This window comes from Opisthorchis viverrini, assembly GCF_000715545.1.
Source record: "Opisthorchis viverrini unplaced genomic scaffold opera_v5_42, whole genome shotgun sequence".
NCBI lineage: Eukaryota > Metazoa > Platyhelminthes > Trematoda > Opisthorchiida > Opisthorchiidae > Opisthorchis > Opisthorchis viverrini.
In genome coordinates, this window is record NW_008751698.1 from 1012866 (window position 1) to 1030043 (window position 17178).

The window sequence follows — 17178 nt, forward strand, 5'->3', positions numbered from 1 at the left end:
CATACGAGAGAAAATATGAGACAGAAGAATATCAATACGGCCTCCTTCCACATTCCCAAACAGGACGTGCGGCGTAATAAATTGAGAGAAACTTGTGTGTTTTACCATTTTCGGAATAAAACTAAGTGGAACAAGTTTCAGTCGAAAAACGACAGTTTTAGGTCTGCAAATCAAGTGGGATTGTACCAGATAAAGCTGTTGGTAGTAGATAAATTTCATCCATTTACAGACAATCAGCCGTGACTGCAAGATAGTGGAGAGTTTGTCTGAGTTGACAGCATCAATCGCAACACTACTGCACATGCTACGCGCGATAATTCATCCCACTGAAACACGAACTTCGGAAAGGACCCAAGTGCGGGTAGAGAAGAGCGAACAAGCCAGTAGCCCAGTAAAGTTGACACAGCAAATGAGTTTTTACGTAATCACCCTTTGGATTGCTGTTCACTATTGACGGGAAGTTCCTTCCGATCGTTCCATTAACTTACAGCAATCCGGTACCCAAGAAAAACACCGTCAAACGAGCTTTTTTTCCGAATAACTGGGTGATTTGGCATTAACAGGAATGGGTACTGAAAATCCATTCACGCAAAAGAAAAACTGCGCAACTTGGAGAAGGTGATGAGCTCAACTATAGCTAGACAGTCGAACTACATAATATAATTAGATTGTAGGAAGTGGAAAATAGTTTACTTAGCTCGGGATTCATTATTTACTTGATAAAATGAACCTGAAGAATCTCATAAGTCCTGACAGTCGCGATTGGAGTTAGGAACCAATGACCTAGGTAGAGCATGATGGCCCCGAGAAACACGGGAGAACACATACTATGGCCCATCACACATACTTAGTGCTAATAATGTGTTTGTAAGCCGAATACTTGGGGCTCGCGGTTAAGCATTTGAGCCAAACGCAGGCTGATGATCCTAATCGTCTTCTTGGCAATATCCTAGCCATCACACAAGCGCGTCACACCAAAAAATTAATCTCACACAACATCGACCATTACATGGTGATTTCCTGAATACCACAATGAACTGTGCGACCCAGCTTCTCCAGTACAACTGACATCCTAGCCCACTCCGCTTGGTGATCACATCTCTTTGGCGAGTGATCAGGTGGCTGTTGATCTGTTCGCTGGGCTTATCACTTGATTTGCAAACGTTTTGTCACCACTCGAGGAGACATCTTCAAAGCGCTGCTGATTGGGTAGTCCTCTCTTCGTACCCGCGTTTATATAGTCTACAAAGAGCAGCATTTGTGCTGTAACCTGAGTGGCCATTGACAATCATCGTACTTGGATTCTGGTTGGTCCGATCAAAATCTACGTTGCGTTACGGTTTGTATTTCTTGTTTTCTACGGCCACGTGAAAATGCCATTCATTATTGTCTCTACTGGTTAGCCCGTTCGTGATCTGTTTTGCGTGGTGGTCGGCTTCTCTGTTGTTTGATTGCTTGGTAGTGTACCTCCCATTTTTAGTAGTTTGTAGTTCTATTGATTTCGTCCTTGAATCTTTGTCCGGCTCCGGGGTTTTGTGGTCCTGAATTTCCTCTGTCCTCAGAGGCTGGTAGGCAGGATCGATCTCAATGTGTCTGTCTATTGCTCCATCAGTGGAGTAACACGTCTCCATGGATTCGCGTCCTTTCTTTGTTCTTGCCTGGCCCAGTATGCTGACATCATTCTAATCGAATTTGTATCCTTGTCCATCTTCATGTGCAAGATGAGCGAGAGTTGGTCGCTAATGAGAAACACGACTGCACCACTGACATTCTTCTATGAGAGATTCTGAGATCCTCCGATTCTCAAACTTTGGGTTCATCTACCTTACAAGAAAGACTAAGTCGCGTAATGTTTTCAACACCTCTAACTTTCATCATTAGAGCAGAAATTCTTGGGCCTTATCTCGTAATAGTATAAAAGTTCGTACTTTTAATTTAAGTAAAGAAAAATTTATGCACAAAGTATTAGCTTTAGATGGGAATCCCCGCTTGAAAGTCCGCGAAAGCATCTTTTTAGATCATACTACATGTAAAATCACATTAGAATGGCAACTTCATACTGCATTTAGAGATGCAAATTGGTCGACATCCTCAGCTGCATATAATTCTCAAACTAAGTGAGCACCGAACTATTCGACAGTAAAGTCGAGAAACATCAAATGCAACTGGTGAGAGAAAATCGTCCACTAAGAAATAAGTTATTGCATTTTCATCTCAGGATAAACTCACAGTCAGGCTCCTCAGGTGTTTTATCTGTACAAATAATGTTGGTTTCATGTTGGTCATTCTTCTATGAAAACTATAGTTTTAAAAAGAAGCCATGATGACGCGCAAAACTTCTTGCAACCCAGGTTTGGAGCCACTGTTCCAGACGATAAGAATCACCAGAAATTGTAAACTAACAGCGTTACAACGTAGATTATGGGTGCCGCACCCGAAACAGTATGAGAACAAGCACCTGATTCCAAGCCATTACATGCTCCGAGTAAACCTGATTTCTGAATGTAAAAAAATCAATCAAAGTTGAAGCAAAATAATCGGGGTGGAAGGCGAACCATCAAACGAAAGAACATGTGTAACTAACGGAGCACGTTCATGTCCATCTGGCTTAATGGATGGGTGCAGTCAACCGTCTCAAGACCTCCGTCTGTAAAGTCAGCATTCAGTATTATTTTCTTTGCTGGATCAAGATTTGATCGACTGAAAGACGAAACGACAATGATACCTGGCTCATACAGAACAAACACTCCTCCTCTATTTCGAGTAGAAAATTAGTAATGGAAAGTGTCTTCAACAGAGTGAGAAGAACAAAACGGAAAGTGGTAGTCATGTCTAGGAGGTGAGGTCAACTCTGTACCTCAATTTCCAGCACATGCGTACGAATTTGCCAGGACTGCGACAAGTTATTCTAGTCAAAATAGCTTAAGTAGCTACAGATATATGAAATTCCGGATATTCCACATCCTAGTCTCCACGCAACTGTCAGCCATCGCAGTCAGTAAGAATGAGGAGACAGTGTTCAGTTATCGCTATATGCAGACTTTCATCAACCATACTGTTTGAAAAGATATTGCTAACTGTTCAGTCAATAAGTACCATCAGTATATCTACTTTCTATAAAAAAAACTGCTCATAAAAAACACTCAAATGACGATAGAAAAATGCAGAAAAAAGAAAGGTTGCCTGCACTGAAATCACGAATTTTTAGTTTTCGAGGAGCGTCAAACTGGCTATTTTGTGTGAGAATGGGAACCACTCATGCCTATGGTACATTGCAGTTAACTGCCTTCAGTATTTGTCAGTCCATTATGTTTGAAGAATGGACTGTGTGAAAATAGGCTCTTGTAGCCAGGGTCACTGTGTTACCTACTAGGCTATTTCGGGGCCAAACTGGACACCTACTGAAATGTGTACATCAATACGTCAGACTGTGAGTCAGTCTTCCAGTAAGAGTAGAAATCTTTCCATAGTTCACAGATCACCATGTAATGCAAATATGAGACGCACAATACATCTGTTTTGTTCTTTGCAGGACCTCCGGCTTTGACTCTGCTTGCGTGACAGATAAAGTGGGACAAGCTCCGGACATTCTGTCAACCAACACTCCGGGGTGCAATTGCAAAAGTTTAGTAATCTTAACTCAAGTGCAAGTAACATCTTTCACGCTTAATCCTCAAGCAAAGAACAAGCAAGCAACAAGAAACGGAGAACAAGTCGGCGGCGGTCACATGAAACACACTATCGTTGACCGTAAAATCACGCGTTATTAATAAATTCATGGCGAATAGGAATTGTAGTGACCAATTGGTTCAGCACATGAAATACCCGAAAACTACAGTGAAATCAGTTGTCAAATTCTAGTCGATCACTAAAAAGTAACCGAATCTCCCGAGACATTCCTCGCGTCAGTCGACACAAGAGTCAAAATTGATTAAAGACTATACTCAAAAACGTATGACGAATAAGCGTCCATAGATGCTGGTACAATTGCCCACGAAAGTGCTTCACTTACTTTCACCGACCAAGGTCATAAGAATACAGGCGAGTAACTTGGAAACCTCCGCGCAAACGACTATAGTGGAAATCAGGTAACGGGGGCCATCGGTAGTTCGAGACACTCTCATTAATAACACCAAACAAGTAGTCTGGATAGTGAGGAAGGCCAGGCTGCCATACTTGATCCACGATGACGTGCAAGACATTTGCCTGCCGACTTTTCGGGGCACTTCAATGCCGAGGATTATCAAGTGAAACGAGTGCTGATCCTCCTTCAGAAACTCGGTTTTCAGGCTAAAACGGAAAAAATGCAAAATCGGTCGACGGATGGTATATTGCAGAAGCGCGAACTACACAATGCACATCATTCACCGGTTTATAGTAACCCGTAGCTTTATAGACTCCCCAAGTTTCCAATCAAGCAAGGTGCCAAACAGGTACAAAACGCTATGAAAAAAGCCAGGTTAAACATAGTCTCAGAAAATGTACCAGGATTACCACTGGTATAGATGCAGAATTATAGCTTAATATGACAAGAGCGGACAAACGGTGGCTGCACGATTCAGTATGAAAAACAATAGAGAATGCCTGGGTATTGTGCATGCACACTATCACCCAGGTGCATTTTGTGCAAACGATGGGGCGGGGAGGGCCGTGAACCAATGGCGATTCCTGGCACAAGTTCGGGATAACGAACTTCGATGAGAAACCTACTAGTTGTACAACCACCTGCAAGCAAGCCAGGTTAACATAGTCTCAGAAAATGTACCAGGATTACCACTGGTATAGATGCAGAATTATAGCTTAATATGACAAGAGCGGACAAACGGTGGCTGCACGATTCAGTATGAAAAACAATAGAGAATGCCTGGGTATTGTGCATGCACACTATCACCCAGGTGCATTTTGTGCAAACGATGGGGCGGGGAGGGCCGTGAACCAATGGCGATTCCTGGCACAAGTTCGGGATAACGAACTTCGATGAGAAACCTACTAGTTGTACAACCACCTGCAAGCTGGTTTCGGTAAAGGCTTTGGACTTCTAATATCCAATGCACCAAGTCTAATGTTGATGCCTCACCAACCACATCAGCGAGCATCCTCGTACATTCTGCTACCTTATATGTCCCATCTCAAGGTTCTCGCCGAACAACTGCGACCTAAGTCGCCGTTTGGTGTCCTTAAATCTCAGTAACAGACCATGGTCTGATTGGCTTTAGCTCGTGCTGTGGGTCGTCAGTCATAAATGGAACCTAACCGGAACACTGCAGGAGCCAATTTACTCTCAGACACAAGTCATCATATATGAAAATAAATGATAATGACAAAAGTGTTTAACCGATAACTAGTTCGCGGGCCTACGTTAGTCAGAGGAACTGCTTTTCCTGTTGTACTGCTATTGTTAAGTTTACACTATGGTTTTCAGTCCGATTAGGGACAATTTGGGACATTATCTCATGTTCCAGTAATTTTCACCTCGCACCTATCACATCACCCATCACCTATCATATCATTTTAGTTTTCCAGTCTTTCTCTTGCTGTTTGCAGACTGCGCGCGGTTCAACAATTACTGTACGGTCTTCTCCTAGAAAGCTGAATGTAGACAGCGTTTGACCTTGAAACTGATCGGAGGGAACAGAGTTTGTACAATATTGTGATGTAATCGCATGTAGCATTAGGGCGAGAATAAGTAGCGATACGAAAACTAGATAGTTCGAGCACCGGGGTGGGAGACTGTGGATTACTCAAGCGGAGGATACTGGTACCACGAACGGGAGTTCGAGCAGTAGTAAAAGAGTCATTACCCAGTGTCCAGGAAGGGGCCTCTCATCTTGGTTCGCGTCGCGGTTGTCAACGATACCGCTCGTGATGGGACAGAAAGGTTAAGCTCCAGATAGTGACTCAGGTACGCAACTGGCTATCAAGGGGGATTCATTGAGTAGGGTATAGCCCCACGTGTACACACAGGTCCCTAAGCTGCTCGTTCAATGACCATGACATACTTACGGATGTGACACTCCCTACTGACAACACGTATATTGTTGGACGAGCAAACATACAGTTTAGGAACCAATCTGTTGCACGAACCGTCGGCTGATGGGATTGCTGCTGTTCTTGTGTTCCCCCCAGATGTGAAAGCAAAACGTGAGTGTGGAAAGTCTGAGGTGTTATTATACGTGAGATAGAGAAACACTAATAAGCCACGCAGAAATGGCTAGTCTTTTGCTCACCATGACTGCCTAACCGGGCACCAACATTTATCTTGTCTCCTTTCCAAAGTCACGCAGATGCCAAGGCTACTACACTCACCCAAATGGAGGTGCTGAGGGCTGAGCCGCAGTTTCAGAGGTGGGGGATTTGTTCTTGATCTAGCAGGCAAAATAATAATCGGTGACTAGCTGCCACGCCACCGGATGGAAGCATGAGGACCCAGTTCGAACCCAGTTCTTCATATTATGGAATGTCGAACATACCAGAATATAATTCGGTCCCTCAAATGTAGTTTTCGAAAACGACTTTGTCACCGGCCACATAGAAAACTAGGTTGATAAGGATTCACTCTGCCTCACAAATATCATACGGACAATGAGTGCAGTTAACCCAAAAAGACTACAATGCAGTTCAAGAAACGGGAAGATAACCAAGTGTTCATATTGTGCCAAAAATGGTGACGTTTTATCAAAGAAGGTATACTCCGTCTTGTCGCCCCGCTTTCGAGACAAAGACTTTAGTTGAGGTCCAGCCAGCGTACAACCATGGGTCACACAACTACAAGTAATCTCATGTCACATCGGCCGTCGCTTGGTGCCATCAGCCGGGTCAGCTTACTTGCTGCATACATCCAGGGAGAAGAACGACAACAGACTACATTTTCTTTCTTTGCCACATTTTCAATCCCCAGTACATCACTCTATTAATGATACTCTTCTTGTGAGGCCATCCACTAGGACCGACGACCCCATTCGTCTTAACTGGTTTTGGTCGAGAAAACTGCGGGTAAGCTGGTGTCGACAGCCTCATGTATCTCGAAATCAATCTTCAAGCCTCGATGTCCAGTTTATTTGGCTGTCTCTAATGTCCGCACTCTGATGCAAGAAGGACAACCTGCTCTTGCTCTCACACTGGACTTGGCTGACATAGGTGTGTGTTGCGTATCAGAAACAATAATTTCAGATCCAAACATAACCATTGAGATTGCTGTTCCATGAATCTCAACTCGCTTTCAGCTGTGCACCTCCGGAGATAACGAAACCATTGCAACAGGCGGTGTGGTGGTCGGCATTATCCTAAGTCGCCGGTCGAAGGATTCTTGCTTGACCGAATACCGGTTGATAGTCGTCTATGTGCCTCTGTTCATTCGACGTCCTGGGAGCCCGAATTAACTGACCGGAAGGTCTGTAGTTCGAACCCGACTTCTCTCTAGGCTTGGGCAACCTTGTAGTATCGCGGTTCTCGTGCTTTCTTCGGGTGGCATGATAGCTAGGCACCGGAAGGGTGTTACCGCTGAACGTTTTTTTAACAACAAATGTGAAGGAGTTTTACAAACGGGAAGTTGATCGCTATCTGTTTTTCGTGGCTGTGTACACCCCAACTGACTAGCTCCGACACCATAAAAGATATTTTTTAAGAACAGCTGAGCGACCTGTTACGGTGGGCTGGAAGCTCAGATACGGTTGCGGTTGCCGGAGAGTTTAATGCACAAGTGGACAGACGTAGCGCATCTGACACTCAATTAGGTGGCCGAACTAAACCGGGGTTGGTAAGCACAGAAAACAGCGAATGAATGTTGCAGCTGTGCTGACCATTTTTTATCCAGTAACAGCTTCGGAAACAACTAAAATCGTCCGGTTACATGGTGCCCTCCAATGAGCAAGGACCAAACTGATCACATACCATCATTTCCCGATGACGTGGATTAATAACATACTGGCGTTCGTTTTGAAACTCCCGTGCAGACCCTGACTATGATCCCATTTGGAGTTGCCGCTCTATTCAGGACAGCGTAAGGAGCGAATTAGCTTCGCAACCGAGGCTGGCACACATTCAAGTTAAATGAACTTATCACAACAGTCTTCTTTACCCTCTTACAACTCTTCCACCATCGGATACCAGTTCCAACTGAAGCTTGATTGTCACATGCTTGCACAATGCCGATTTTCGCCTGCAGCACGGTACCGCCGGCTCCGCTCAGGTACTGGATACAAAAGAGAACGACGATATCACCTGAATCTCGGAGAAATGCTCCGCTAGTCTCGAACATAATCAAACCCGGTGATTGATTGCCATCTTCAAGAAACGGACCTATATAGGCTCAATAGAGTACTTGGAAATTCATCCGGAAGTGCCAATTGATCATCCGTAATTCGACGGACGCCCTTTAAGACAATTTTGAAAAAGCGGTGAGGAAGACAGTCTGAAGAAAGCCAGATATCCCAATCCTTTTTGGTATACTTCCTCGTACTGACTTCTGGTTCATTCTCACCATGCAAGACAAAAGCTTTCTTTAAATCTCCTCTGATCGACATGTGGATGTACTTTTCGTCATTCGGGAGAGAGTGCATTTGAATCCCAGGATTTTAAAATATCTGCAAAATAGTGAACGGAGACTTGAACGGACATCCAGGAGGTTGTTGACGTAGATAAGAAGGAGGGATGGTCTCAAAACAGAGCCTTGGGGAATTACAACATAGACCGAAGCCTAAAAAATAACTCAAGTCTGCTTCCTCCTGGAATGTTCTCTCTGATGAAAAATACCTATCATAGGGTAGAATGCCCCTAAAAATTCTTAATATTCGAGTTTTTGGAGCAGTGAAACGTGTGAGACTCTCTCGATTGTTTTTGAAAAGTCGAAAACTGCGGTATTCGATAGGAGTCCTTCGTCCTTAACTTGGGTTAAGCTGTCCATAAATGCAAGCGTGTTCATCACGCAAAAAAGGTTTGACAGGAATCCGTGTTGCACTAAAGATATCGATTTGTTGTTGGCAAGGTGATTTAAGGGGACCAGCTTCACCGGCACGCTATTGTATGATGACTCGTCAAGCTTTTCGATCTGGTAAAATTAGTGGCCTCCAAATTTCCCGCTTTCTTCGCTGCAACTGAAGGACAACCATGGACCGTCAGACGTTCAGAACCAAAACTGTAGTTCAAGGCTCCCAGTGACAAACATTTTGGTAGATGGTGCGATACCTCATCATCTCCTACCCGAGGCCGTAGTCACAAATGGCAACACAGGCCACCGCTGCAGAACGCCTATCCTAATGATATTCCGGTCTCCCCACCAAAGCGCTTCCTCGGGCTCCTGACCTACAGTCAAAGCCCCTTATTGTAACGCCCTCTTCCACAACTGCCATTGCCTTATCTTGGTCTCAGTCAAGTTCTTCCACCCTGGCCACACGCATATTATTTTCCTGAGAGCTCTTTTGGGCGATCACCTACTGCACCACAGCCCCCGCCTCTTTCGAAGCTAAATTCCGGTCTCCCACCAAAGCGCTTCCTCGGGCTCCTGACCTACAGTCAAAGCCCCTTATTGTAACGCCCTCTTCCACAACTGCCATTGCCTTATCTTGGTCTCAGTCAAGTTCTTCCACCCTGGCCACACGCATATTATTTTCCTGAGAGCTCTTTTGGGCGATCACCTACTGCACCACAGCCCCCGCCTCTTTCGAAGCTAAGTGAAGCCCCTGCTTTAATCATCTCGCCTTCCCATTCCACTGCAACCAAAGCAGAGGATACCTCTCCACCGCCAGCGAAGCCCATTTATTTCATTCAAGAGAGTGATTATACCAATAGCTTCCTTGCAACACACTGTCCCCTCCCCTTATCTTGCATCTTTTAATATAAGGCTCTTGCGTCATCTCCGCTGATCAGCCCAGCTCTGCTACTCCTACAATCCTCCCCCCACCATTTGGTGTTGAAGGGACTACAAGACAGCTCTTCCTGTCCAAATAGTGCCCATTCCACACCCTCTCATCTATCCATACTTGAGTACTGCACCGGCTCATCCACCTTGAGTAACCTCATTCTTTCTATTTCTGTTCAATTGCCACATTTGATACCACCCTCTGATGCCGGTGGTGCAGCCGTTATGGAGAAATACTAGACCCAGCCTGTAACTTGTTGTCCACGGACCGCTTCTACCTGCACACCCACACAACGCTGTCACCGTACTAATCAATATGTGTTACAGCATCTTATTCTCACACAAGACTAACTGGTTCCAGCTCGCCCACCAATCCGAAAACTCCTGACTCCTTATTCCCTTCCATACTGACCTCCATGGGCCTATCAACTTTACTTTTTACTGGCTATCCTACCTACTCCCTTTGATCACCTAGTAATATGTCTGTCCTTCTAATCAACAAACACTCTCTTTTACCCTAATTGCATCACATCCGAGCTGTAGCCGTTTCGGCTTATCCAGCCTTTATATGCATCACGGATACGTGGCTTCTTCCCAGCACGCCTGGGGACTTCACTCTTCCGTTCCGATAGTTCCCTCCGCTATAGTGGTGGTTGACTCAAACACTCTATAGCCGAAATGGGCGTATCTCCTACTGACAGTCACTGCCGAGAAAACACTCCACATCCTGTTTCGCTTTTTGCCCTTCGGGCTAGTCTGCCGTTCATCCTCAGTTGTTTGTGTGTGCACCGTCTATACGTTACTCGCTCGAACGTCAAAACATCTGGGCCTTTCCCCCTCTATTTTGCCCAAAAAATTAATGTTTTCAACAGTCCTGGGATCTTCTGGTTTCAACACAAGCCTGCTACGCGCCCTTCTCTCCCGTTTGCCCAGCTTGATATTGGAGGCTGACTTCATCTTTGAAGGAACTCACACATGGTTCACACACCCTAAACACTTGAAGAGCGCCTTTGCTGTTTGTCTGTAGCTGGGTTGGACTTGTTCGGGTTGTTACTTGTCTCGCAACACCAAGAAATACAAGCGAATGACAGCTGTCCTTTCGTTTGTTTCAAAAAGTATGTGCATGGGGTAACCTGAGGGCACTGTATGAGGCTCCCGGTTAACGTCGACGTCCAAGGAGTTGCCGCCTCCGTCTTAGTTGGGTCACACTACCCCAAGTCCACCTTATCATCCAAACATGGCACACACGTTCTTCTCTCCTGTCTTCTAGGGCGATCATATGCACAAAATGCTAATAACTTATAGTTTCCTGATTACACGCAGTCACAGCTAGCACCTGATTGCTGTTTTTTGCCATGCACCATTCGTTTTCTGGAGTTGACAGAAGTGGCTCGGCGACTAGTGATCTTTAATCTTACTCTCCTGTAAGGCTGACGTAGTAGACCTCAGCGAAGCTGCGATTCTTATCAATTATCTGGAAAGCTGTTGCTTGTTCGCTTTTTACTTGTTTACTGTCACCGTCCACACTAACCCTTCTTTCTGCACAACAAGGACCCTATGTCATGATGCTTTGATAAGCCAAAAACTACCGCCCATTCTAACTAGTCCAACAGCCAGCCTCCCTGCTAGCTAATTCAACGACAAAGGTTTCACCTTACTAAAACTAGCCACCTACACTTGCCCAACTAGTACTTGGCTTCTAGATCAGCAAACGTATTCACCTTTCTTGAGTCCATTTAGCTTGCTGTCACCCCGTTTTAGATTTTTTCTATTGACTTTGTATCTTATGCCTCCTAACACCCACCACGCGCTAATGCTTTCATTCTATTTCTTTCTCGTCGCCCCGCTTCCCAAGCTTCTAGCCTCGACTGCAGTCCTCCAAACGCCCCGTTGAACTGCTATTCATTCAAACTGGCTGGTGTCTGGTGTACACTCACACGCTCCTCCAACGAAAAGAAAATTATCAATGAGTCTGCATCCGCCTGACTCTCTGTGTCAATCTCCGTCCCACCGAGAACCAGCTGCCACGGAACTGCGTATCCCTTCCTCGATCGCGGCACCCTTGACGACTGTTACGGGACTGCCCATAAACCGAGGGATATCAGTGCAATGATGGCATGGCACTGTCATATTCAGTGAGATGGCACTCCCACAACTATTTTCTTTAGAATCTCGACCTCAATCCCTCGACCACTCAAGCCTGTAGTCACAACTAAGAGCATATTTTTCACCCGGCCCCGTCTCTGGGATGATCTTTTCCGTAGCCGATGAATTTTCGCTCAGATATGGTTAGCCTGCATTTTCTGCTGCAATTTCGGCTTGCCTTCTCCACGAGTTCAAATCCGTATACGGTGTGCGGGTCGCTCCATGCATTAGCAACTTGCTTCCATCCAACCTATTCCCTGCGCCAGACTTCCTTACAACAGTGCAACCACCGAGTCTGCTTAGTTCAAGATTGAACCACATTTTTGAGACAAAATTCGCCATGTGCTCCCATTTCGAACTACTCTATCTCCGCCTCCACTTTTTCTCGTTGTGACTCCGGCCATTTACACAGGTCACTCATGCCCAGCAATGGTTTTCTGTTTTAGCTCATGCCAGTCGGCTATGTCTTTCAACTAGTCAGACCTCATGCCCGTTGTTCCCAACAAGTTGGAAAGGAAACCTTTTATTACTGTTTTATGAAATATTTCCCATTGTTTATGGCACTGTCCTCTTTTCGTGCAATCCGCACACCCACAAATCCCCCAGTCATGCTTCATTCTGACCGTAAACTTATGATCATGCCAAACGGCATGCCACCCGCAAGTTGCGGGTAAACATTATTATTAGCAGTGGTACAGCTACCAGTTATATGTGCCTCGCTGTTGCAGTTGACCCGAAATTCACTAATAGTGAGCACTGTATTGCCATTTGTAACTGGACGAGCACTCACTCTTCTCTTGCTCCTCCTCCATAAGCTCCTCCAGCATTGTCCCAGTGTTCTTGAAGCCCCGCAATCTCGTCACGCCAAAAAATCTGGGATGAGTTTTTTATCGCCCATCGAACCCAAAGCTTTTGTCATGAGTAATGTTTTGCTTGGGGTTGGTAGCAGTGACTCAGTGACTGGTGAAACTCATTTTTGTCCAGTCCATGTAATAGCTTCCAGTTAAACTCTAGCCCCTATCCATTATGTTAGCAGCTCTCGCTCAAATAATCATTATGCCTGGCGTCCCTCTTCATATTAACTCCTCCTTCGTACAACAAAGTCCCCCTGATTGGATTACTTAGCTGGGCTGAAGTCGATCACAGACCCCTGTCTAACTCACACTGTCATCGCCCGTACCATCCACTCCCAGGGCTGGCATCCCTGCTTGCTACCTCGGTGACTACGTGCTCATCCTTCCAAAGATGCACAACTGTTCTTGTCCTGATCTAACGTCTTTCAACCGAATGGGGCTCAGTGCAAAATGAGACACAACTCTCACAACCAATGCTAGTCTCTCGCATCGCTGTACGAATGTTCTGTGTATTCGTCGGGCAGATGTACACTAATGGTGATTTGCTGTCATCATGCTACACCAGCAACCTCAGTTGGTGCTTGATGGATAGGTCAGCCAACAAAAATTCATCATCCTGTGGGTTCATTTAGCATGTTGATATTTCCTTTAAGATTACTTTTTCTATTGGACACCGTTTTATCCGATGTCTCCTGGGACTCACTAGACGCTATTGATCTGATCTCATCCCCTCATCATTTCCCGTCTTTCCAAGCCTTAAACCTCGAACGTAGTTGATCCAAACGCTCTTGTTGCCCTCATTCATTTATTCTGGCTGGTCACATGCCTACCCACATGGTTCCCCTACGGAAGTGAAATTAACTGTGGCCCTACATGGGCTTCATTCTACCTGGGTCAACTTCCCTGTATATATCAGATCAAGCAGCCATGGGAATACAAATTTTCTGTTCGATCTTTAAAACGAAAATATCCATTAAGAACTGACCAGAGGCCAAAGTATGTCGGTGATAAGATGGCACAGCACTGCGATATCCAGTCTGATGCTATTTCCGCAACTATTTCCTTCATACTCTTGACCGACACCTCTCGCCCATTCGGTCCGGTAAAATGCATCAACGACCAACTGCTTCACCTGGCCCAGACCGCCTCTGGGAGGAATTCGTTCCAACCCGCTTGACTTTGCGTTTGGCTTTAATGCTTTCTGCTCCAACTTCAGTTCGTCCCTTCCACAAGTTCAACGTTTATATTTATATGATTTGTTTGGCTCTATGAGGTAGTACTGTTTTCCCATCGAGAATACCCCTCGCGTCTAACTTCCCCACAAAGCGACACCAAGAGGCCTACTGAGTTTCAAGATAAGGAGTATTTTTGAAACAATACTTTTCGTTTGTCTCCACTTTGAATTTCTGCAACTCCAGTCTCGGTTTACGTGACCTTGGCTATTTACTGAACCGCTCGAGGTCATTCAGGGTCAAATACGGCTCGCCAGTTTTAGTTCAAACCAACCGGCTTCATCATTCCGCTGATCGTACGTCATACCCGTTGCCTAATCTTTTGGTTCTCACAACCACCATGACTTTTCATGTGATAAAAGTGTCCCGGTGGTTGTACTTCCCTTCCGTTGTGATGTTGCTTTCCGCGTTGATGTTGTAACGGCCCAATTATGCCTGAATTTGCATGCTCTTTAAAAGTTGGGAAATAAACCTAACATTATTATGTTGACTACACAGCACTGTGTAATAACTTGTAATCATACGATAATCTAACTACTTTGACCACCCTCATGTAGATTTAGCGGAATATCCTCGTGCATCAACTGGCCAAGTTTGTGCGCTTATTGCGCAAATGGTATGTGGCGCAATCCAGACGGATAACTTACTGCGTTCACTTTGAGCAAATTCATACGAATACCTTGTAATACCGCTTGGCTGAACGTCATTTTTCATTCAAGTTCCTGCCTGTTCGGTGCATGTTGAATTATACGGTATTAACATTCTGCTCCATCTCTGAAACACTGGTGTTCAAAAGACGGACGGGCGGTGAATATTTGAGTGGTTGCCTCTAATCAAGCTTCATCGTGCTCCTGCTCCTAAGAACCTACCGTCTGGTCCTCTCAATCATCTCGTTGTATTCTTGATCCAGTATCCCTCTAGCCCGTTTGCGTTTAAATAGGAGGAAGAGACTGTTCAATAAATTCAAGTGGAGTCCGTAAAAGTTAATATTTTCAAGTTTGGAAATCACCATGAACGCAGTGGCTACAAGGGGTGAGAGCTTGACCTTCATTTTGCTGTCGGCTGTCGGCTTCGGTGATTGTTCGTCGTATTACGGCGGCAGGCGAGTCCCTCACTCTTGACCCCCAGAAGTGCAGAGGCTACCTTGATTGCGTCTTCACAATCCTTTCAGGAATTGTAGCATTGGCATATCTAGAGAGAATATTGCTTGGTTTCAGGAAGGTTGCGATTCCGTCTATCGGTTAGTACTGTCACCACCAGTTACTCAATAACGTGTGCACCAAAAGTTTGTGAACATAATCCCGTCTCTATATTTGCATACCTCTGAGTGCACTGTGAATTTTCCAAAAGATTCCCGGCAAAGATAGTCATCCGGTGGAGATTTTCACCCTCCATTCTTGTGCAACTTTTCAACTGATGAAATAATAAGTCAGACGCTGAATGACCCTCAGAACTCTGGTGTTTAACTCGTTGATGGAAAGAATCTTGTCAGTCTGCAGTCTCTGAAGACAAGGACACAGCACAATCCCTGATGAATAAAATGAACGTCATCACCCTATCTTCCGGCACTCGGCGTGCACCCCCAAAGTGCCAGTTTACGTCCCAGGACTTGCAGTTTTTGAACGCATCCTTTAAGGTTCAAGGACGGATATTAAATGTTGTGGGTAACTTAGGGTATCAGATAATGCAATAAATTCAGGGGTCCTAATCTCAGTTGCGACATGCATCACTTGTGGCGTGTGAGAGGCACCTTACTCGGGTCTCCTGATTTACATGCAAAAGGCCACAACATTGGTCATACTGATGAGTAGCTTGTAGACATGCCTCTGCGGGCGGCTTATGTGGGGTAACTTTAGGCTCCTGTGTACATATGCCCAAGGTGCGCTGCTGGTGTCGGATGGCTTTTGAGAAGCTCCAAACTGTGTATTGGAAAATGGGTGTTTGCCTGGGTTGCAGGTAACACCCAGCAGCGCTAACTGCGGTTGATAGGTCAAGTGCTCGCATACCAAAACGCCATCTACCAAAGTGAATGTTGTTCATCCTTCTCCTTTCAGAAGGGCGCAACCGCAAGGTGGACAAATTATGACTTGACAGATGGATGTAAAAAGTTTCGCTAAGGGGGGAATTGTTCAGTTACGGTCCACCTTCCAAGATGTGTTACCGGGCCCCGTTACCATGCTCTGCTAGAGCCACTGCAAGGAATGACGGCTGCTCGATGCCAGTGACATCCGTGATGTAGATTTCTTTCCAGGTCGTCCGACTAAGCCTCTGAAAGTGTGGGCACCTTAGAATGCTTATGGAAGCTCAGCTTCAGTTCCCTTTCTTAGCCACCATTTTGTTACATTTTTACATTTGGGTTCTAAACACAATCAGATAAATATTGTGGTTGTACCTCAGTGAAGCATCAGCGTTGACAATGATGTTCCTGTCTATGATTATGAACCACGCTGTGGTGTAGTGTTTTTAGCTGTCAGTTGATGTTCTCCCTCTGTCTATTTGTTGTTTAATTATTACGTGCATTCACATGCGGGGAACCATCACTGAAATTCCGAGCAGTCTGGAGTTTAATGTATACAATGACGCTGAAGGCTCATCCAGGGCGTTCTGTTTAAGGGCGTAGAATAACTGCTGATAAGAGTGACACAAAAGGGAGCGAAACCGAAATTTCAAGGTCAGGTGTATCACTGAAAGAGCAGTCTGGAGTTTAATGTATACAATGACGCTGAAGGCTCATCCAGGGCGTTCTGTTTAAGGGCGTAGAATAACTGCTTGCTGGAGTGACACAAAAGGGAGCGAAACCGAAATTTCAAGGTCATGTGTTGTAGAAACTTGTTTTTTTGGATTATAGCCCACCCATAGATCGTTAACCATTTTTATACTAGGTAACTATTTTTTCACCAAGGCTCCCTAACTTTCTGCGGTCACAGAGTTAAACAGGTCTCCCTTCTTCAGTAGACTAAATAGGTCTCAGTCCCCAGGGCGTTTAACCCTTCTACACTATTATTCCTCAACCTACCTCGAAGTAATTCATTATGACACCGCTCCCGTCTTCCTCCTCTAAGCGGTTGCCAGACCCCGAATCCCCATCAAG

At 45.2% G+C, this 17178-nt stretch overlaps 2 protein-coding genes across 2 annotated transcripts in view; one reads left to right on the forward strand and one right to left on the reverse strand.

The window, feature by feature from the left end:
* T265_03085 (hypothetical protein) overlaps positions 1-17178 on the reverse strand; it is a gene marked incomplete at both ends in the record, with an annotated part of 40371 nt that overhangs the window by 12674 nt on the left and 10519 nt on the right. The window contains 3 exons of the mRNA XM_009167490.1: positions 4013-4290; positions 6307-6365; positions 8078-8191. Coding sequence (XP_009165754.1) covers positions 4013-4290; positions 6307-6365; positions 8078-8191 — 451 coding nt within the window. The remainder of the gene's footprint in view (positions 1-4012; positions 4291-6306; positions 6366-8077; positions 8192-17178) is intronic.
* Positions 1-17178, forward strand: part of T265_03086 (hypothetical protein) — a gene marked incomplete at both ends in the record, with an annotated part of 39545 nt that overhangs the window by 11779 nt on the left and 10588 nt on the right. The window lies entirely within an intron of this gene.